The sequence below is a fragment of the Vulpes lagopus genome, chromosome 10 (genome assembly GCF_018345385.1).
Source record: "Vulpes lagopus strain Blue_001 chromosome 10, ASM1834538v1, whole genome shotgun sequence".
NCBI lineage: Eukaryota > Metazoa > Chordata > Mammalia > Carnivora > Canidae > Vulpes > Vulpes lagopus.
Window position 1 is genome coordinate 69,936,073 of NC_054833.1, and position 21,864 is coordinate 69,957,936.

The following is a 21,864-nucleotide window of genomic DNA, read 5'->3' on the forward strand; positions in this document are numbered from 1 at the left end:
AAAGCTTACCCTCATTACCAAAACTACCAGGATGCAATTTATATTCCTTTCCTTTTTTTTTTTTTAAGATTATTTATTTATTTATTCATAGAGACACACAGAGAGAGAGAGGCAGAGACACAGGCAGAGGGAGAAGCAGGCTCCATGCAGAGAGCCTGACGTGGGACTCGATCCAGGGTCTCCAGGATCATGCACTAGGCTGCAGGTGGTGCTAAACTGCTGCGCCACCGGGGCTGCCTTATATTCCTTTCCAAAGCATCAACTTACTACTGCTTGGCACACAGGATCATTGTTGATGGATTCTCTTCAGGTGATTTGGGAATGGCCATTTCTGAAAATGTGTGAATATTTGATCATGTTAAAGTCAGGAATAAAGATGAAATGAAAAATCTTTTATTATTACCTCATGTTGGAACTTGTAAGAATTTGAAAAGTCTGTGCTCTTTAATCCCCAGAGTTTAGAACAGCAGTCTCTGTGGTTTGGTTTTGCCCTGGTTCAAACAACCTTGTGGCAACAATGTGCCGCCCTCTTGCATCAGGTGAAGTCTATGTACTATACCACCCTGCCTTTGCTAACAGTGCATCTCCCCTCTAGTCTGTGCGTAGCAAGGCTGATGGGGAGGGGCGGAGAAGGGAATTTATATTTCCTGATTGTTTACCATGTGCCAGGATCAGGTTCTTCATGCATTATCTCATTTATAGATAGTATTATTTTATTAATACAGAAATAGAATCTCAGAAATTAATAGATTTGCGAAGGGGCATAGACCTAGCAGTATATTCAGGTTTTGAACCAAGATCTAACTCCACAAAGTCCATGTTTTTTCATTACTCACTATGCTAAGGATGTAGGATCACCATAAGGATGAGGCCTGAAAGAAATTCTGGAGTATTCTTTGTCTTCTTCAATCCTACACTGCTCTATTTCTATCCAGGTGAAATCAGCTTAGTACAAACATCAGATTGTCTTGACAGGAAAAATAAAGCATTGTTATGCTTAAGGTTGTTGTGGGAGGAGGAACCTAGGGGACAGAATGAAAGAAAGGAAGGAGGGATCCCTGGGTGGCGCAGCGGTTTGGCGCCTGCCTTTGGCTCAGGGCGCGATCCTGGAGACCCAGGATCGAATCCCACATCGGGCTCCCGGTGCATGGAGCCTGCTTCTCTCTCTGCCTCTCTCTCTCTCTCTCTCTGTGACTATCATAAATAAATAAAAATTAAAAAAATATATATTTAAAAAAAAAAGAAAGGAAGGAGCAATCTTTCTGCTTGGTTGTGAGGTGGGGTGGGGTTGGAGGCAAAGGGAAATGGACTCTCATGAACATGTAAACCTCAAAGAATTTTTAGCTTCCCAGTCAGGAAGGCTCCAGTAAGCCATTTCCTTGGATCCTGGCCCAGTTACCAGGGAAATCATCTACTTGATGCACTAGAAAACCAGAAGAGTTTCTAGAAAAGTCTGAGAGATCATGTTCTCTAAAAAGAAAGAAAAAAAGAAGAAGAAATGGGGAAAAAAACTACCAAATGAAGGAGAAGATGAAGGATATGAAACTGGCACAAAGATTGGGTTTGTAAGGCTGCTTTGTTTGAATGGACCGTCACAGATATTGGCCCAGCAGTTATTTATCATACTTCCATATAGTGTCAGGCCAGTGCAAAGGACTTTGTAGAGCTAAGAGTAAGGTCTTAGAGATTTATAGGCTGATTGGAGCAGAATAAGGACCAATATCTCTAACATCAAATGGAGCAGGGGCCATAAGGGAGGAAGTTGTTTCAGTGGAGAAAATCAGATTGACATGGATTTTATTTTATTCTGATCCATTATTAGGATACTTTATGGCCCTGAGCAAGTTGTGACTCTGGAACTCGGTTTCTTCATCTTCAAAATGAAGGGATATTGTACTTTGCAGGAACCTTGCAATGGCAGATGTATGTTAAATGCTCGACGTAGTAGACTTTAGTAAATGGTCACAATTTGAAGATTAAGTGCTGTGACTGCCTGATTTTGCTTCCTTATTTGCAGGAGCTAGGCATCTCTTACCCTGCTGCAGCTGGTGTGGAGCTGGGAACCCCAAATCCTAGACGAGAATAGAGCTAATTTCAAATAAGCAGCAAGTTCATGAATCGAGGGTGGTCAGGCAAAAGGTGGAAGGCCAAATCCAGGACAGGAAGGTCTGAAAGCAGATTCTGGGCCAAAATGCCCACTGGAGACTCAAGAGAGTCACAGGTGTCAGACTTAGCCAAAGAGCATGTCAAAACAGTCTAGTCTCTGTGAGCTCCCCCAGCTTATTTGTAGTTAGTGACTGGTGCAACGGGGCTATGTGTGTATCCTCTGTGGGTTCGAGGTAGCCACAGAAAATAGACAAGTATAATCACTACCTCTCCTTTCCCCTCCACGCGTACCCTCCCGGTGGTAAGTGTGGTAGACAAGTGAGGGGTACCAGAAACCAGCTCAGAGACCGATGGCTCAGGTGATAGGTTCTCCACTGTGAACTTGATTCTAGTCAGAGAGAAACCTGCTCTGTGACTCCCCCAGGGTTTGCATGTTTACTTAGTAATTGGGATGTTTTTCATTCTTATTAAAAATTACATCTCTTTGTCTTGAATTATTATTTTTGAAAATACAGAAAATAGAAAAAATCACTTGTGATCTCACCATCTAGATGTAACCATTAATAGTCTTATATTCTCTGTAGACTTTATTCTGAAGTATATCAATGTACATATTCATGTTTATTTAAATAAAATGGGATTAGACAATACTTCATGTTTTGTGAGATTATTTTTTTCATTTAAGATGTCATTGCTGTTTTCATTTTATATGATTTCATGAGATACATATATTTTATTGTATGAACTTATGTAATTCACTCTTGGGACATTTACCGTTTATCTAATTTTATGCTATAAAGTTTGTGGTAAACTCTTTTTTGATAAATCTGTGAAGATGTACACAATTCTCCCATGAAGTAGATTGCTAGGTCAGAAGATAAGCAGAATTCTAAGGTTTTTGATTTCAATAAGTCATATTCCTGAAAGGTGGTAGAAAATTGGCAGTCCTGCTGGCAGGTATGTGCAAACATTCATTTCCTCAAAGTATCAACAACAGTGGATGATATCCATGATGAGGGAGCATCTCTTGTAGATGAAGACACTGTGTCTGTTTTAATTTTGTGTGCTGTTGACTTAGGAAAGTGACTCCAGTCCTCAACACCAGTCTCCCATACATTTACTGTTCCTTCCTTTCCTCCCTGATGGTGGTTTTCTGTTTTGCAGCATTGCCGGGAGCCTGGTGTATTCCTACATCACTTTCTCTGAAGAGCAGCTGAGCAAACAGTCAGAGGCCAGTAACAAGCTGGACATTAAGGGAAAAGGAGCAGTATGACCAGAGAATTGTTTCGACCACATAGGCCCAAGTTTTTGATCAACCGAGAACACTGGCAATTCTTATACAGACACTGAGGTGTCTTGAGTATGGAGAAAATACCATTCCTTTGCACTTGTACAATCTAAGGATTGATTGCTGCCTTTTAAAATTTTATGAGAGAAACTTATAATTGTCTCTATTTTAAATATGCCATTGGAATTAATTTATATCAAACTGGAAAATGTACTGGGCTTTTTAATTTATTTCTTTTATGCCGACACTGAAACATCGGTGTTTTGAAGATATTTTATTCCATAGTTTGATATCCAGGTGTCCTTTAGAGCTGCATATATACAGTGCTTCGACTAGGGCCTCCTCATTCAAACGTTGCTGCATAGAGAGGCAGTTTAGCCTTCCTTCTCCTGGAAATGCAGCCAAGTATCTTAAATTTCTCCTTTTTGAATTTTTCTTACCATTAGCATTTTCTTCATCATGGTATCATCACTGCATTTGCTAAAGATGACAACTTTGGCACTAAAAAAATACGTGGGCTTTGAAGTTGTATTGATTTCTATGTTGGCTTCCCTGAGAAATCATGGGATGGGCACAGTGCATTCTTTGAAATTATGCTATTCCCTCTTTGTTGTGTAGGATGGGGATAATGAAGGGATGGAGGAAGTAGGCCTTTTACTCGTTTATTCATCTATGTGATTCATTCATTCAACTAAAATGTACTGGGTATGTAATATGTACCTGGCATTATGCTAAGTGCTGAGGGTACAGAGATGCTTTTGGAAGTAGTTGAATGATCTCACCCCTGCTATTGTGACTGAGAGTCAAGAGAGAAAACTTAACTTTATGATCCATTCAGAAGATGCTGTGACTCTGAACAAGTCGCAGAAGCTTTTTTTTTTTAGCTCTTAGAAACAAACTGTGAGTCTGTAAATGGGTTTAGAAGTATCTGCCCCTACCTACCCCACAATGGTGAAACCAGGTGCTACGATATGGGAGGACATGCATGTGAAGAGCTGCATTCTGTTTATTTAAAATTTTTTTTGTTTTCCTTTTTAAAATAAACTCTATACCCAATGTGAGGCTTGAATGCATACCCCAAGATCAAGAGTTGCATGAAAACTGCATTTTGTAAAACATGCAGCTCAGCCCTTCTTCTCTAAGTGAAAATGACAGGCAAGCAAGGTGGCCACCATCTCTTTCCTGTGCTTCCCTTTGGTTGCTTTCTTTTTACTCCTCTGAATTAATACAACTAAGTCTTACAATCCTGAATGTATTGCTTGGGGAGGGCGGGGGGGAAGACTTTTTAGCTGTGTCTGTATTGTCAAGGCTTGGTCTTTGTCTGGCAGTGTCAGTGTTAGAGCCATATCATCCTTTTCCATAATTGGCATGAGCATACCTGTCTCCTCCGGGTACTCTTGCCTACTTTCTATGTTCCTTGGGCATGGCAGCTTCTCTTTTGCTGCATCCTGCGAGAGCAGCTGTGAATGGGCATTGTCTACATTGCCTCTTTGGGCAGGAAGGGGCTTCACTCATCACAGCCCAGTGATTTGGCACAGAAATATCCATGAACTTTGAGTATGAGTTTGCACAGGCCAGCTGTGCAGTCAGTGTAGAAGAGGCTGGGTACTTTTGCACTGGTACACACTAACTTCTACTTACTGGGGTTGGAATCCACCACAGGGCTCTATTGCTCCAAACAATATTTTGGTGGCTTAACAGGAGGCCTGGAAGGTTTTGATTTCTTTTTGCTTTCAAAAAATTATATTGAGGTCATTTTCATATTCGTGTGTTTCCTTTATTTGCGTTTGTCTTTACTAAAGCCTGGCCAGTGGTATTGGGTCCCTAGAATTAGCCTCAAGGCCAGCTTCCAAGCCCAAAGCTCCCAAGGCTCCCTTTTTTCAGGGTCCTCTGACCTGAGAAAATTCCAGAGGGGGGAGTAGGATATTATCTTATGTAAGATGATTTTTCTTGTCTCTTTTACCAATGGGAAAACAAGACTCAGAGGAAGTCAGTGGCTTGCTAAGAAGTAAAAATTCATGTTTTTTCTGTTGAACTATGCTGCCACTGATTAACTGCCCCTTTTCTCTGAGAAAGTGAGGAAATGGGGACGCTGGCTGATTTATCTTGAGCTCTGTCAAGGTGGCAAGTACTTGGTTGAATCTGGAGTAAAAGAGGAATAAATAGGCTTTGCAGATTAGGAGATAGGAGAGCTTCTGTCTAGATTCCAGGCTGGCCTCAGCTGATTCTGGCTGTGAATGTTGCTTGCCACTGCCAAAACCTGTGATCCAGGTTTTGCCTGGATGAGGTGGAAAGGCATCATGAGAGTTACTGTTAGTGGTTTTGTTCCTTCTTTTGTCAAGCCACATGGAGGGAAGTTTGACTTTAGAAATAATTTGTGTTGTAGAATTTCTCATCATGAAAGGCCTTTGGATGTGTCTAGAGCTGTTTGGCTAGAACCCCAAAAGGGATTGAACTGTTTCTCCAGGTTCAGGTTCCTTGAAGATCTACCTGTCCTCTCTCTAGGCTTGAGAAAACCACGTGTAATTACAGCCTCGCTAAATGCACATGACCGTAGGGCCCGCCACCTGTCCTCGACTTTCTGACTGGCAAGTTGCAGCTTCTGCCCGCCCCGTCTGTGTTCTGATTGCTAGTTGCCCCCTTTGACTACCACCACGTCAAGATAAAAGAAAGCAGCCTGGGGAAGCCAGAGACTGAGTAGACTGGCCAGCCAATTTTGGAGTTTTTCAGTTAGGCTTGGTTATAGTGAGCTGGAGGTTTACCTGGTACTCTGACCTCACCCAGAATGTCAGGATTTTGCCCCAAGGTTGATAACTTACAAGGCAAAAATGCTGTGACCTACTAACTACCTCCTGGGAGAAAGAGAGGCAGCTTCACAGTTAAATCCTTAGTTTGCCCTTTGAGACAGATGAGCTGTGGTGAGAATTTTGAAAACCAGATTCTGACTAGTGGCTCCTCTTCCTGAGTTAATGACCTCAAAGCCCTCTTTGGCCATTCTGCTTTTATTCCATGCCAGATTGATTCATATAACCCTGACTGACCACACTGCACATTGCCGATGTGTCCAGTGATTTTTTAATTGCTTCATATGGCTGTTGACTTTATAAGTCTCTCATTTGTAGGACCCAGCATGTAGGTCTAAAAAAAACCGTGCATCTACAACTTTTCTGTAGTCCTGTTGCATCAACAATCCATGGAAAGTTCAGGTCAATTACACTGAGGTTCTTCACAGAAAGACTATCAGAGTTTCATATTTGACTGGTTTGGAGCAGTGCCCAGGATTTTGGACCTGCTTTCATTATTATGGTCTTATCAGTGAACAGAGATTTATTGAGCATCTTTTTTATGCTAAGCTCTGGGGAAACCACCATGAATAGTTCTTGCTCTCAAGGAATGTGTGATTCTTTAGCCAGACCCATAAGACCTATATCAAGAGAAGGGAGATGAAAGGAGTCAGTGATCTGAAAGTAAGAGCTGTCAGCAGTTACCACGGATTAGGGATGTGCCACCCACGTAGAGCTGAAGCACTTTTTTCTAATCTAAAAGGACTTTTATTACTCCTGCTATTCTTCTAGCTCTAAGGGAAGTGCAGGGCTGATAAGAGTTCTGTGAATAGCCAGAGTTCCTCCTTCCTGTATTTCACATATGCTTTTCTTCTCTATAACTACATAATACAGGAGTCACCCCCACAGCCTCAGTTTCCCTTTCCTTGGTTTCAGTTGTCTGTAGTCAACCAAGGTCTGGAGGCAGATGATCCTCCTTCTGACATATCATCAGAAGGTCAGTAGTAGCTTAATGCTATGTCACAATGCCTGTGTCATTTGCCTTGTTTCATCTCATCACATAGACATTTTATCACCTTACATCATCACAGGGGTGAGTACAGTCCAATAAGATACTTGGAGAGAGACCACCTTCATGTGGCTTTTATTACAGAATATTATAATTTTTCTATTTTATTGATAGTTGTTAATCTCTTACTATGCCTAATTTATAAATTAAACTTTATTATATTTATGTATAGGAAAAAGCACGTATAGGTTTGGTACTGTCTATGGCTTCAGGCATCCATTAGAGGTCTTGGAACCAATCCCCTGCAGATGAAGGGGGGGAGGGGACTTCTGTTATCAGTTCCTCCTTATGAAGGAAGCTGTAATTGATTTTTCCCTCCTTGAGGGCAAAACAGTAATTTTCACAATAAATGAGATAATGGATGTGAAACTACTCAGCACAATGCCTAGTACATATTAGGCACCCAGCAAATGTTATTACTGTTATTTCATGGTGAGACTGTAGGCAAACTAGATTCTTAATCTGTGTTCCTTAAATACTAGAGGCTGGGCAGTGGGTGTATTTCTTGAAAAATGTGACTCTGTACTTTGTTGCCTCTGGAATGCTTAAATAATAGTTGTCTTAAAAAAAAAAAAAACCTGCTGGATATAATTGTGCCCGTTATGTGATACAGGTGATTCCACCTGTTTTTAAAAAAGAACGAAGTCACTTACATTTTGGTGGTGAATTTCAAAAAAGAAAAAGTACTTTCTATATTCACCTCAGAATGGTGACAGAGTTACACTTTCCCGGTTTGTCTTCTTAAGGTGTGAAGCCCTCTCCAGGCTCTATAAGCCAGACATTCCTTCTTCCCTCTTCCAAGTTAAACACGTTCGCTTGGTGCTGTCTCCTGAGTCCACGCCTCTCTGCCTCCCTCGGGAGTGGGTGTTTGGGAGCCTCGGGCACCATCACTGTGTTCTGAACCTGTCTCCTAGGTCTTATGTGAGGGTGCCACTTTCATGATGGTAAGAAAAGACATTCACTGGAGGGTTTTTTTAAGCTTTCTTTTTTGAATTACTTTTTAAAAAGAAATCTACTGGTTAGATTTATTGTCTCACAAAAAATGTTTTTAGAGATTATTTTGTTCATAAGTATTTCTTTCTCATGCTGATGATCAACTGATTTTTGTCTACAAATGTTGGCCTATCACAGTATTTTTTCAATACAGATCCTATTTACCAAATGACCATTTTAGTGTTTTTAAACCATACTAAGGATTGAAATATGTAAATCAGGTGACATAAACATGAAAATTATGTGCCTAAATATTTTTGTAAAGATGTCAAATAAATACTTTTTTCCTGAACACATGTATTAAAATTCCTTTCTTTCTTTCTTTTTTTTTTTTCTTCCTCCTTTCTAAGTGCATACCAAGAGCCATAAGTCTGCCCACACTTAAGCATCTAATTGGTTGGTTGGAACCCTGTAATAAACAGTTGGCCATCGTGATAGTGTGAGTTGTTAATAGAAATTTATATTTGGTCTTTGTCCCTGTTCCTGGCACATAGCTCCTAAAACTCTTGTTCTTTATAACAAGAGATATTCCTCTAGCTCTTACATCTGTTTTTGCTCCCAGTTGTTTAAATAGGTCCATATCCATAAAGATGCAATGGGTGTCTTTTGTTATTCATAATGCACCTCTTTGAACAACTGCACCTGAGTGACCGTTGGAGAGCCCCAAAGGATCAGTAGGAGCTGGTTGTGGGGTGAACCAACCATGGTGATTTGTGTTGGGAACTTTCAGTCTCCTCGCCCCTACCCTCCTGGGGGAAGAGGAGAGAAACAGGAGGTTAGAGCAGTCACTGGTGGCCAATGATTTAATTAATCATGTCAACATTGAAGGCTCTGTAAAAATTCCTGAACTACAAGGTTTGGACAGCTTCCATCCAGGCTGCTGAACCCATGGAGGAGCTAGAAGGGTGGTGCTCAAGGAGAGAGCAGGAAAGCTCCCTGCCCCTTCCCACATACCTTGCCCCATGCATCTCTTCCATCTGGTTGTTGTTGCCAAGCTACATCTTTTTATAAGAAACTGATAGGTTTTTTTCTTTTAAAGATTTTATTTATTTATTCATGAGAGACACAGAGAGGCAGAGACACAGGCAGAGGGAGAAGCAAGCTCCATGCAGAGGCCCCCAGGATCCCAGGGACCCCAGGATCTTGCCCTGAGCCAAAGGCAGACCTTCAACATGCTGACAGCCAGGCCTCCAATAAACTTTTCCGGAGTTCTATGACCTATCATAACAAAGTATTCAAACCTGAGCAGGTCCTGGGAAGCTCTGATTTATAGCTGGTTGCCCAGATGCACAAGTTAACCGTGGACTTGTGATTTGACTTGGAAGGGGGTGGGGTGACAGTGATGGAGGTGATAATCATGTGGCATGGAGCCCTTGAGTCTTTTGGGAACTATAGGACCTGATGCTCCAGATAGACAGTGTCAAGACTGGGTTGTGGTTAATGCAGCAGGTGTTACGGATTTTCTTGGTAAATAGTAGAATATTGAGAGAAGATACAGAAGGAATTTTTCCTTTATAGCCATACAAATATTTTGAATGAATAGTACCTACAATTAAGTATACCCTGTGTCTCTGACATACTTGTGCCAAATTCAAAGGAAAGAAGTGCTAATCTTTCTACTTTTAAAATATTTCATCTGCTTAATCAAGGTGTCTAAGCCTCTGAGTAGCTTGACCAGGAAATACCCTAAAATAACACAGTGTTCATCAAGAGAGACATTTTGGTACAGGCAAGCTCAACAGAATGAGGAGTACATTAAGGCTTTAAAACAAGCTGTGGCAAAATAACCTATAATATAAAATTTACCATCTTAACCATTTTTAAGTATATAGTTCAGTAGTATTAAGTATATTCACATTGTTGTAGAACCAGTCTCCACAACTTTTATTTCTTGCAAAACTGAAACCCATGTCCATTAAACAGCTCCCCATTTCCCTCTTCCTTCCAGCCCCTGGGAACCACCATTCTACATTCTATGAATTTGACTACTCTAGATAACATATAAAAAAACATCAACAAAAAATCTTCATATAAGTGAAATCATATAGTATTTGTTCTTTTGCTTCCGGCTTATTTCAAATAACATAACATCCTTGAGGTCCATCCATGTTGTAGTATGTTGTTATATTTTTCCTTTTTAAGGCTGAATAATATTCCATTGTATGTATATAGGACATTTTATTTATCCATTCACCTGTTGATGGACACTGTACTGTTTCCACCCTTGGCATTGTAAATACTGCAAAAACCTGGTGTTTTGGTCAGTTTGCTGTGACAAATTACCGTAGAATGGGTGGCTTAAACAACAAACATTTATTCTTAGAGTTCTGGAGGGTGGCCAGTTCAAGATCAAGGTGCTGGCAGATCTGGCCTCTGGTAAGAGCCCAGTTCTTGGTTTGTGGGATATGTGTCTTCTCTCATCCTCACCTGGTGGAGAGCAGAGAGGAAGTTTTGTCTTGCCTCTTATAAATAAGGGCACTAATCCTATTATGAGGGGCCACCCTTATTACCTCCCAAAGGCTCATCTCCAATGGATTAAGGTTTTAACAGAAAAATTTGTGGGGGACACAAAATGTATATTGAGGAGTACAAGGATGATTTCAATTCTTTTGAAATTGCAGGATCATCTAGTCATTCTATTTTTATTTTTTGGGGGAACTGCCATACTGTTTTCTATTGTGGTTTCACCATGTTACATTCCAACCAATGTGCACAAGGGCCCCAATTTCTTCACACTTAGTTTTACTGAAAGTAGCCAGCCCTAGTGGGTGTGAGGTGATCATACGATGGTTTTGATTTGTATTTTCCTCACGGTTAATGGTGTTGAGCAACTTTTCATATGCATGTTGGCCATTTATATAGTTTCTTTGGAGAAATGTCTATTCAAGTCTATTTTTTGGTTGGATTTTTTTGTTGATGTTTTTTCATATGTTCTGAATTTCAACCCCTGATAAAATACATCACTTGCAGATATTTTCTTCTACTCTGTAGTTTGCCTGTTCATGCTTGTGTTCTCTGGCGCAGTTTTAAATTTTGATGTAGTACAATTTCATTGTTTTTGCTTTTGTTGACTATGCTTTTGGTGTTATATCCAAGAGATAATGGCCAAATCCATTGTCATTAAGTTTTTCCCCTATGTTTTCTTCTAAGTGTTTTGTAATTTTATGTCTTGCATTTAAGTCTTCTATCCATTTTTAATTTTTGTATATGGTATAAGGGTCAAACTCCATTTTTTGCATGTAGTTTTACTGACACCGTTTGTTGAAGAGACTGCTTTTTAAGGCATGTTTGATTAAGTTTTTAAAATCCTCTCAGAATTTGACTTTCTAACTTGTCAGATGCATGGCTTCATTCAGCCCTCTGCTGGTTTCTTGGCTCACCTTGGCTTCCATGCACAGAGCTGTCATTACTGGGGGACCAACACATGAGAGGCACTGCTGAGAGGACCAAAGCACAGAACTGGTGCCTTCGTGTATCTGTAGCAGGTGAGCAGTTCCTGGGTATGCCCAGGACTTCCCTACAGCTCTCATCACATTAATTGTTCATCCGTCCGTTAGGTTAGGCTGACTTCACGGGCTGGCACCCAGCCCCTAGCAGAGACCTGGCAAAATTATGTTTAACAGATGAAGCTGAGTCAGGTAAATTGTCCAGTGTGGTTGTGAAACTCACATTCAAATCCCAATCAGCCGGACTCAAAAGACCTTTGCTTTTTACAACCGCATTAGGTTCTTGTTTTGACACATCTGCTTGTAATGGATTTGGTGGGACCAAGCTCATCACCAGTACATGCCTGTCGAATGCCATTCTTCATTTGGAGTTCGAACAACCATGACTTAAAGCTCTGGGCAGGAGCTGGTCGCTGGTTAAATAGAAGGTAGACCCTTTCCAGCTGTACTGATGGGGCCCTCTTGTGGCAGCAGCTGCCATTGGAAGAATAAAGGAGAGTAGTTTGCATGAAAAGCAATTATTTATTGAGAGTCTACTGTGTTCTTTCATGGAGTTAGGCCTTTATCATGTCTTTTCATATTACAACACTTTACTATTGTGCGAATAGTGGCTTAGTCAAAGGAATTTTTCCAGCTTCCCTCAGCTGTAAATTTAAATGCGGACTTTAATTCTGAAATCTTTTCCCAAAGAAATCCAGATAACCTCCCTATATTAGGACAACGCAAAAGGAGAATTTCTTCAGGAATGCCTCATCCTGTGTGTTTATCCTTCAGGTAATTTTTCCAGTGAGTATTTTTGAGGACAAGATCTACAAAAGATGACAGAATCATGAAACTATCTGACACAGAAGAATGTATAGGAGGAATATACATTTCCTCCTGAGAATGGTAGGAAAATTTTCCTAAGAGAAATGACATTTAAGCTGATTCCTGAGGGACAATTAGTATTCAACTGAGGAGCCATTGGAGGGGACAGCCTTCTAGCATTCCACGGCCACTGTGTCTGCTTATGTCTGAAATGCATCCCCCTGTAATGTCTTTAGAACAGATGCCCTCATCTCTGTGGGTGTTCTATGACCAACCTATCTGAAATTGTACCCCACCATTGTCCCTATTCCTCTCCTGTGCTTTATCTCTATAGCACTTGTCTCTTTTGATGAAATTTAAGCTTTATGAAGGCACAGATGTTGGTCTGTTCTGTTCACTGCAGTGTCCCTGGCACCTAGAAACAATGCGGGCACACTGTGGTTACACTGTAAATATTTTCTGAATGAACACTTCTGGACAAGGAGTAGCTCATTAATGGCTACATTTTTTAAGCATTGCAAGGTCGACATATGGCCTCATCTTCATTTTAGAAAGATCATGCCAGCTGCAGTATTGGGATTGTAGGTCAGAAGTTGACAAATTCAAATCTTTACAGGTAAGGGCTGGGCAGGTAAAAAGTGTGAATCTCAGTGATTCAATACATAGTGGTAGGGCTTGTGGTACATACCTGTTAAAGGCATTCAATTAGAACAAAAGAGTTGCCAGGCAGATTCGGCCCCCTGGCTCTTGGTGTGCCTAAATTGAGGAACTACTATACATCAGATTTGCACTCTTAACAGGATCACTGAGGATGCTGTGCAGATTACTGTCAGATGGGAGTCAAAAAAAGGGCAGGACTGTACAGTTTATCAGCTGTAGAAGATTGCTGTGCATTCTGGTGAGAAATGATGGGATCCTGCGGTGTAGTTGTGAAAGCAGAGAATATAGAAACATTATTTTAGAAGGTAGGATTAACAGGTGATAATGAAATCAGTTTCTCATTTTTGTTTATAAGTAAGGCTGTGATGATTTTCTCTTTTGCCTGTTATATTCAAGGAGACCATCTGAATGCCAGGAGACCAAGATGAACATTTTAAGGGTATTTAAGTTAGGTTTCCAAATGTTTTCCAAAAAGGTAGTATTTGAAGTATAGCAAACAGAATACTTGCTAAGCCACAGTAAAAAAAAAAAATTTACTGAGCATTTGCTACTGCTAGGTAGGCATTTTTTCTTAGCACCTTACATATGGATGGATTTTAATCCTTTAAACAGTCCTTTAAAGTTAAGTTTTATTCTTATTTTAGAGGTGAGGAAACAGGTACAGAAAGATTCCACTGTTGAACAGTGGTGATTGTGAAAAAAAAAAAATGTGCTTTACAGAATGTAATGTGCCTTCCTGTGTGAAAAAAATGTCAAATTACTTTTCTTTTAAATCAAATTAGATGAGTCCCCATCTCACCACCCAGCAGGAAATTCAATCCCAATCCTTCTCTAAGGTTAAACCACATTTTCCAGGAATTGCATGGTGCCTGGAAAATAGAAGAGGAATCTTCTTCAGAAGAGGGAATATCTTCAGTCCTTCATGGTCACTGCTTAAGTCCTTAGTGACTATCTCCAAGGTGTCCTTTGAAGGCAGGTGGCACTGCAGATTCCAAACTTCGACACTGTGATGGTTGCTACTACTGGAAGGTCTCAATGCATGGAGTCCAGCATGTTTTACATCCCGTGCAACCATTCCTCTGACGTCCTGCTAGAGAATGAACTCGCATTCCAACTATTCTGAGCCTGCTGACCAGCTTCTGTCCAACATGGGGGACTTTTTCCTTTCCAGAACTCAGATTTGAGAGGGGAAAGGGTAGAACAAGTTGTTTGCAAATAACGTGTTTTCTGCACTACAACACACATCTTCCATGAATGCAAAGATCTAACTTAGGAAACTAGGTGAACAAATGCAGATCATTGCAAAGTGTAAGTCTTTCAACTTACAGAGACAGCTATTTCCCCATTTGTAATAATTTGTAATGTTGTGAGGATTGGTTTATGAGGGTGTAGCACAGTGAATAATAGTATATAATACTTACAATAGGCTTGTTTTAGCCGCCAAATTAACATTCTTCTGTGACCAACACATGATCCTTTTGAGGGAATGCCTCTTCCCCAACTGTTCAAGCGAAATGAATCCAAAAAGAGCTGCAACCTTATGAGAGCCACTTGCCTAGCCACAATGATGGGTTGGCTAAAGGATGGCTAGTGATTCACTTCCATGGCCATAGGACAGATTGGCCATGGCTCTAGCCAGAAGTACAGAATTATAAACTATTAAGTACCATGAAGAAAAAGGACAGAGGAATCAGACTTTGTCTAAGCAGCTGAGTCTTGTTGGAAAAGTCATTTTTCCATTTTGGGCCTAAGGTTTTCCCTTCTGTAAAATGAGAGGACCCTGGGAGGCTCCAAAAGGGTCACATCTGGGTTTTGGCAGGCTCCTCTCACCAGTTGCTTCATTTACAGAGTACTTGTTAGCACTTTAGAAGGTGCAGAGCATGCAGAGTTCAGCTAGAGCTGCTGTACATATCAAAACACACCTTGCTAAGTTTGGTTCCCTGTTTACGTGCCTCTTTGCCAGTTACATAGCAAAGTAAATTGGAATCAACTGCTAGTGAGCACTAGCGAAATTTGAAGGCTGCTATAAGCTCGTGATTCTGAAATCCAAGGTTTTTGAACTTGTTGCCAAACTCAATTGTCAGCAGCAGCTGACCTGAAATGTGTGTGAATATGAATACATTTTATGGTGGACAAGTGTTTCTAACCATAGGGTCTAGACCTGGATATGGATGTTCTTTAAAACATAGTACCTCTCTAAAATCTGAACAATTCTGGCCACAAGAATTTTGGATAAGGGACTGTAGACCTGTATACTACTACTGCTGGATCTTTATCTAGTGCTCTGTAGAGAGATTTCTTATGTGATTTTATTTTCTTAATGTGTGATTTTTAAATCCCAACACAACCCTGTGATACAGACTTAGTTTTATCTTTTTACAGATGGGCAGTTCAGGTGTTTATACTATGTTCCCAAATGCAAATGCCTACTATAAACACTGGTGGACAAAGGCAGACAGTGACATAGAGAGGTATGTGGCAAAGCAGTTCATGAAGCTCATAATTCAGGCTGTTTCAAATAACCAACCATCCAAATAAACTTCCACCAACCACAAATACATGTTAGGAGAGGACTAACAATATTCATACTCAGAATGACTAGCGCTACTATTAGCTCCTAGCCAGAACAGATCTCCCATGTTTACTCAGCTAAAGCACAACTGCTGACACGAAGTAGTAAATTATTAAAATGTCCCTTTTTGGAGCAAGTTCAACTAGATCTTTTCTTTCTGGTCAGGAATTTACTATGGTTCGGGTTAGTCTGGTGCCACTCTCAGCTTGATCTCTTACAATTCTGAGAAAAACCACTTCAGGGTCCAGATCTCATTCTCTTTAAAAGTTTAAGTGTAGGGCAGCCCGGTGGCCCAGCGGTTTAGCGCCGCCTTCAGCCCAGGGTATGATCCTGGAGACCTGGGATGCAGTCCCAGGTCAGGCTCCCTGCATGGAGCCTGCTTCTCCCCCTGCCTGTGTTTCTGCCTCTCTCTCTCTCATAAATAAAATCTTAAAAAAAAAAAAAAAAAAAAAGTTTAAGTGTAGGGGCACATGGGTGGCTCAGTCCAACTCTTGATTTTGGATAAGGTCATGATCTCAGGGTCCTTGAGATAAGAGCCCTGTGTTGGGTCTGATTCTCTCCCTTTCCCTCTGGCCTTCCCCACCTCTAAATGAATGAATGAATGAATGAATGAATGAATGAATGAATGAACAAAAGGAAATAATAAAATAATAAAAATAAACTCTAAGTGTATAGTCCTTAAATTAATCCAAAATCCATTTTTCCAGAGACAAAAGAGCAAAACTATGTATTTTAGAACTACCTGAACTCTACAAGCAAGTTCTAGCTAGTGTGCAGAAAAACACATTTAGCCCACTCTACATGTTAACGATGATGAAAACAGCAGAAAAGTGAATTTATTTTATAACCAGGCCAAATCTGCATTAGGCCTTGCTCACTTTTGCCAAACTTTAGGAAATCAGGAGACTCCCTACCCTGACAGTAGCACTCGCTAGGCAGTGAGTGAGAAAAGGGATGAGTCCCAAATACTCCATAACCGTTATGTTATAATCAGTCCTGCACTAAAAGTTAAATGGTCTTAGGGGAACTGTACACCTATTTCATATTGCTTAATTTCTAACCGAAATGAAAGCTCAAGGAAAATCTTATTTTAAAGCTAGAATTCTATGGCACAAAGCCTAGAAGATGGTTTCCTTCAGTTTGTGACTGCTTCTGTCCTTTTGGCACCCTGTGCCAAGTGTACACTTCTACCCACAGTCCTTACCTGCTAATGCCATCTCTTTGAAGAAGAAAACGTGCTACATGTCTCTGAAGCCACAAGCATAGTAGCTGCTACAAGCATAGGCCCAAATATTTGAATAGGATACATATAAACTTTCACCGCTGACATTTTTTACCATCAATTTGCAGAGAATTGGGAGTTCAGCTCGTTTATGTGGCAGTTCTTCAATGTCACAGAATAGGTAGCCTTTAAGATGGTGTTCAAATTTCTTACTCAGAGCCAGCAAAATGACATTTTAAGTATATCATACATCCTAAATAAATCATAGGAGCTAGTATAAAAACAAGTGAAGATTAAAAAATAATCATGGTCAGAAAAGGAAAAACTCATGTGCTTACCGATGTGAAAATATGTTACGTCTATACTAAGGGCACATAATAAATGAGGTTATGGGAAATTGATATTAGAAAATGATGCTACTCCATCAACCCATGACTTGGGATGACTGTAAGATTTTGCAACGTATAAATTTGATTGTTAAAGAGTTGATTTTATGATTACAAAAATTAATCAGTGGAATTATATAATACAGAGAGAAAACATCATTTTTAGAATAAAAGGTTTAAAATTTGGAAATTCTTGTTCTTGTCCATATTATATGATTTCCACACTTGAAATTTTCATGAATATGAATTATTTATGGGAAACTTTGTTTTGGTTCTTCGTGGTGATATATATATAAAGCCAGTTAGTTATATACCTCTAGAGTCATCAGCATACACCTTGCCTATGGAAATTCACCAAATCTCACTTATTAAGTGTGCCCACTCTTAATTTTTCATTTAGAGAAAAGTAACTATTGTGACAAAAGCTTTTTGCAAAATACTATGTGATATGAATTGCAGTACGAAAGCTGGGGAAAATTTGTAATTATAGTTTAGGGGAAGAGAAATGGGTGAATAGAGGTCCACAGACCAAAGGATCTCCTTGGAGGAAAGAAGACAATACAAAAAAAGACAATACATCACACAAGATGGGGTCTCAAATGGACCAGAAGCTACTCAAACACTGGTTCATATGATGTATCTAGGAGAAGAAGGAACACAGATTATACTTATTTGCATTGTGACCAATGTATATTATACAAACAAAATCTGTAATTAAAACCTAGCGAATCAATCTAATGAAAATCATCCACACAGTATTATGTAGACAAGTATGTTTAAAAAAATATTTTAATAAGCATATTCAGAATGGCAGACAGGGAATGGGAAAAGGGAATTATTTTACAGTGCAAAACTACTATGCATAAATTTAAAAACATCTAATTCATAATTTTAATGCCTATTTAAATATTCAAATACATTTTTAAAGCTCAACAGATTTGTGTTGAACTGAGTTGCAGATTCTGAACTCTATTTGAAAACACATTATAAAACAGAATACCATTTCAAATGAAAATGATAGTGCTTTGCTGAGGGTGGGTATGGGGTGGGGGAAACTAACTATTAACAAAGGCTTCTTTTCCCAATGCAGTTTGTTAAGAGTTCAAGAGTTATGAAATGTACTAAATCTTAAAGCAAATTAAATTCATGATATTACTAAAAGTTTTAAAGTAGTGCAATGACTTATCAAGTTATAGTGGCTGCATTATGAAGAACAAAGTACTGTGTGAAATACCTGCATAAACACAAAATACAATTAAATATTCTTCACAAAAAGCTGAGCATTATGTATTGTAATAGTGGAATGTCTTTCATTAGGCATACTTTAAAAAGGTAAGATTAAGAAAAGTAAAATTTCCTAATAAGTATACATGTGCCATATTTGCAAACATGCCTGAGAATTTACTAAAAACGTTCCTGTAATTTTAGTTTCCAGGAACTTCACAAACCTGCAAACAAAATGCATCTTTTAAAAAAAGGTGAAAATAGCATCTCTACTGCAACGACTTAAAAAGTACAGCATCACTCTTCATGTGAAACACTTTGATAGACCATCTTTGACAAAGAACTAGGAGCTAGGATACTTTGGATTCATGTAATAAAAACTGATTCAGAAACTGGATTATGACCATCTGCTAAAGCTGCCATTCTGGATAAATTGATATTGTAGGTAAAACGAAAACAATAAAAAAATTCAAGCTTCTCAACACTTCCACCCAAAACTTTGATTTACTCATATATGGTATGTAACAGTGAATGTGCACTATATGAAGTCAAGTGTTGTAAAGTGGCTTTTTAACACTGTTTGGGGAAAAGAGTTGTTCACATTGGTGGAAGGAAGCAGTCTGAACATATGTTAATAGTAATACTTCATGAGGGTAAGGCCTAAATCATAACTTCTCAGTGCAAACCTTTACTCAATTGCATGAAACAGTTGAGCCATTAAAAACAAGACCACAGAAGATTTATTTTAAAAAGGCATTGGCTCTTGAACTGATGGCTGAAAATGAATCAGTAGAAGCATTTGGGGTATGCCTGTGTGAAAAAAACAATAGTTAATAATCTTTTATAAAAGTTTGGATATAGGTTGGTCTATCAGCTGTATAAAACTACATTTTTAACAAGAATTTTGCACTAAAAATAAAATGGCACTCTTGCAAGGCTATGCAAATGGATGATCCTATCTGTAATCACACAGAGCACTGGTCCTACATCTTATTTTCATTTTGGAAATACGCTCACGCCATCACTTTTTCCTCATAAAATCAATATTGTTACCTGCCAACTCCTTGTGTGTGCCAATATCTAAATATTGCTTGACCTTTTCCCCGGTTTAGTTAATGCAAAAATGGGAAATTTTATAATGCATATAAAAATAACCGAACAGGATTCTGGTCAGCATGATATATTGAAGCACTTAAGCCAACAATAAACTTTTGTCTTGCTTCAAAAATAATTTTCAAAATTATAGCAAACGCAAAACAACTATGCAATCTAGGTATCATGCTTAATTTCAAAATTCTCAAACTATTTGTCCTTAAGTAGAAATTTGAAAAAACAAATTTTCACAATCCTTTATGAATGCTTTTACCACCGGTATAAGAAACATGACTTAGTTACTACACAAACACTTAAAAATTCATTAGAAAAACCTTAGCAAAATAAAATGAAAGCTGACAGACTCAGAATATCAATTCCTCTCATAAAAGTTTACCAACTGTACAAGTTAAGAAAATTATACAAGCTTTTGTATTAAGAAAGGACAGCTCAGTCAAGACATATGTACTGTAAAAATCTTTCAAAGGCTACAAAGAATCTGGAAAAATACAGAATGTATTTCTTAAGCCCAGATAAGAATATGGAAAGACATCATTGATGTCAACAATTTTACATATACAAACCTGACTTGGTTTATTTTTAAACTTCTATATATAAAAAAATCATGCTAGCATAACTTTCAGGATTCATAAGGGTTTCCTTAATAATGACACTCAATTTGTATGGAGAGAAAAATGTCTCTTATAAAAGATAAAGACATTTCAAGAAACTCAGAGAAACTGGTGTCAAACAGAAATTTGAACTTGGTTTTTTCTTCTCTGCCATCAAACTAAGCAAAAAGTACCTGTAAGTGAGCTTTTAAGATTAATACAGCAAATGAGAAGGTACAGATATTTCTGTAGTTCATTCAGATTTACTAAACTATTTGTTATATCCTTAACAAAGTCTTTACACTTTTTAAAGTAAAAAGTCTACAAAGGGCAGAATTATGAAATCTTATTTACTAAAGTTAGGACTCAATTCAAATTTTCAAAATTTTAACCAACTGCTTCAAGGAAATCAACTTTTTAAGGTAACCCATCAACCCTGAAAATTTTAGTCACACCAGATTTTACTCCAAAGAAAGTAAAATAAGTTTAAGATTTAGTCATCTGTGTTTTCAAGTTCTTCAAATTTTCCATGTGACATTGCTTCTTGGAAAAATTCTGAAGAACCTGGACTTTCTTTTCCATTGCTGTTTACCCTTCGCCTTTTGGCAGGTCTCTCACTTTTCTCATCAAAATCATTTTCATTTCTTGCAGTCATATGGCCAAGTTTTTGGTCAGTGGTAAGGTTGTCTGTTTCATAACCATTAGTATCCATATCTGCATGAAGTGGTCTCTTATTTCCACCTGCTGGTCCGTTAACATGTAACCCCTCAACTTTGATTTCTTCTTTGTTCAACATTTCCCCTGGTCCATTAGATGACATCCCTACATTGGAAGAAACATTAAGTGAAACTGCTAGTATTAAAAAGTTAACTCTGTAAACTATTCTAAAACAGCTATTGTAAAAAAGCTTTTCATCAATGATGAGAGGTATCAAATCTATGTATACCTATGGTCTGAACCCTGGTTCTATTTACTGAGTAACTGCATCACTTTGGGCAAAAGTTATTTACATTCTTTGTACCTCAGTTTCATCACATATTACAATGAGGATAATAAGGGACTTAGAGGGTTGCTATGAAAATTAAGTTAATAACTGTAAAGAATTAACATTTTGGCATATATTAGGAGCATGTTGGTGTTATATAACAAATAAGCATGCGGTCTAAGAGTCTAAAATAAGCCAAATTAAAGCCAAGATGTGGACAAATTAGCAAAATGGTTATGACTTTCTAAAACTATGTAAAAAAAAAATGACCATCTATAGAAGCGTGAGTTTTCTATTGCCATATAAAATGACATCACTTTTATTTTTAAGTAAATCCATGGGTATTGTGCTTTACGGGTAAAGATCACACATTTTATTTATCTAAATGGATTGAAATAATTGGCCACAATGTTAAAAAAATTAATGCTTGCACTGTCCAAACATATATTTAAAAGTGATAAAAGCAAACACAAATTCCTCCGAAACAGTTGAGAAAAGAAAGAATTATTTACTAAAAGTTACAGTAAAAAAGACATGTTAGAATGGAGTAGACATTCTGGGTATGTAATGTAAAATATAGAATGTGCCACTGGAGGTAAGTAAATTTTAATTATTAGAAC

The 21,864-nt window shown here is 38.6% G+C and overlaps 2 protein-coding genes across 13 annotated transcripts in view; one reads left to right on the top strand and one right to left on the bottom strand.

The window, feature by feature from the left end:
* SLC35D1 (solute carrier family 35 member D1) overlaps nt 1-11,980 on the top strand; it is a 51,576-nt gene extending 39,596 nt beyond the window's left edge. The window contains exon 12 of one of the 3 annotated variants that reach the window (XM_041770389.1): nt 11,578-11,980. In XM_041770389.1, coding sequence (XP_041626323.1) covers nt 11,578-11,680 — 103 coding nt within the window. In that variant the 3' untranslated portion in view covers nt 11,681-11,980. Of the gene's footprint in view, nt 1-1,822; nt 3,224-3,270; nt 8,532-11,577 lie in introns of those variants that run through there. The other 2 variants (XM_041770388.1, XM_041770387.1) reach the window with 2 other exon arrangements.
* A 6,123-nt stretch (nt 11,981-18,103) lies between these two features.
* MIER1 (MIER1 transcriptional regulator) overlaps nt 18,104-21,864 on the bottom strand; it is a 58,847-nt gene continuing 55,086 nt past the window's right edge. For all 10 annotated transcript variants that reach the window (XM_041770200.1, XM_041770208.1, XM_041770203.1 and 7 more), the window contains one exon: nt 18,104-21,081. In XM_041770200.1, coding sequence (XP_041626134.1) covers nt 20,753-21,081 — 329 coding nt within the window. In that variant the 3' untranslated portion in view covers nt 18,104-20,752. The remainder of the gene's footprint in view (nt 21,082-21,864) is intronic.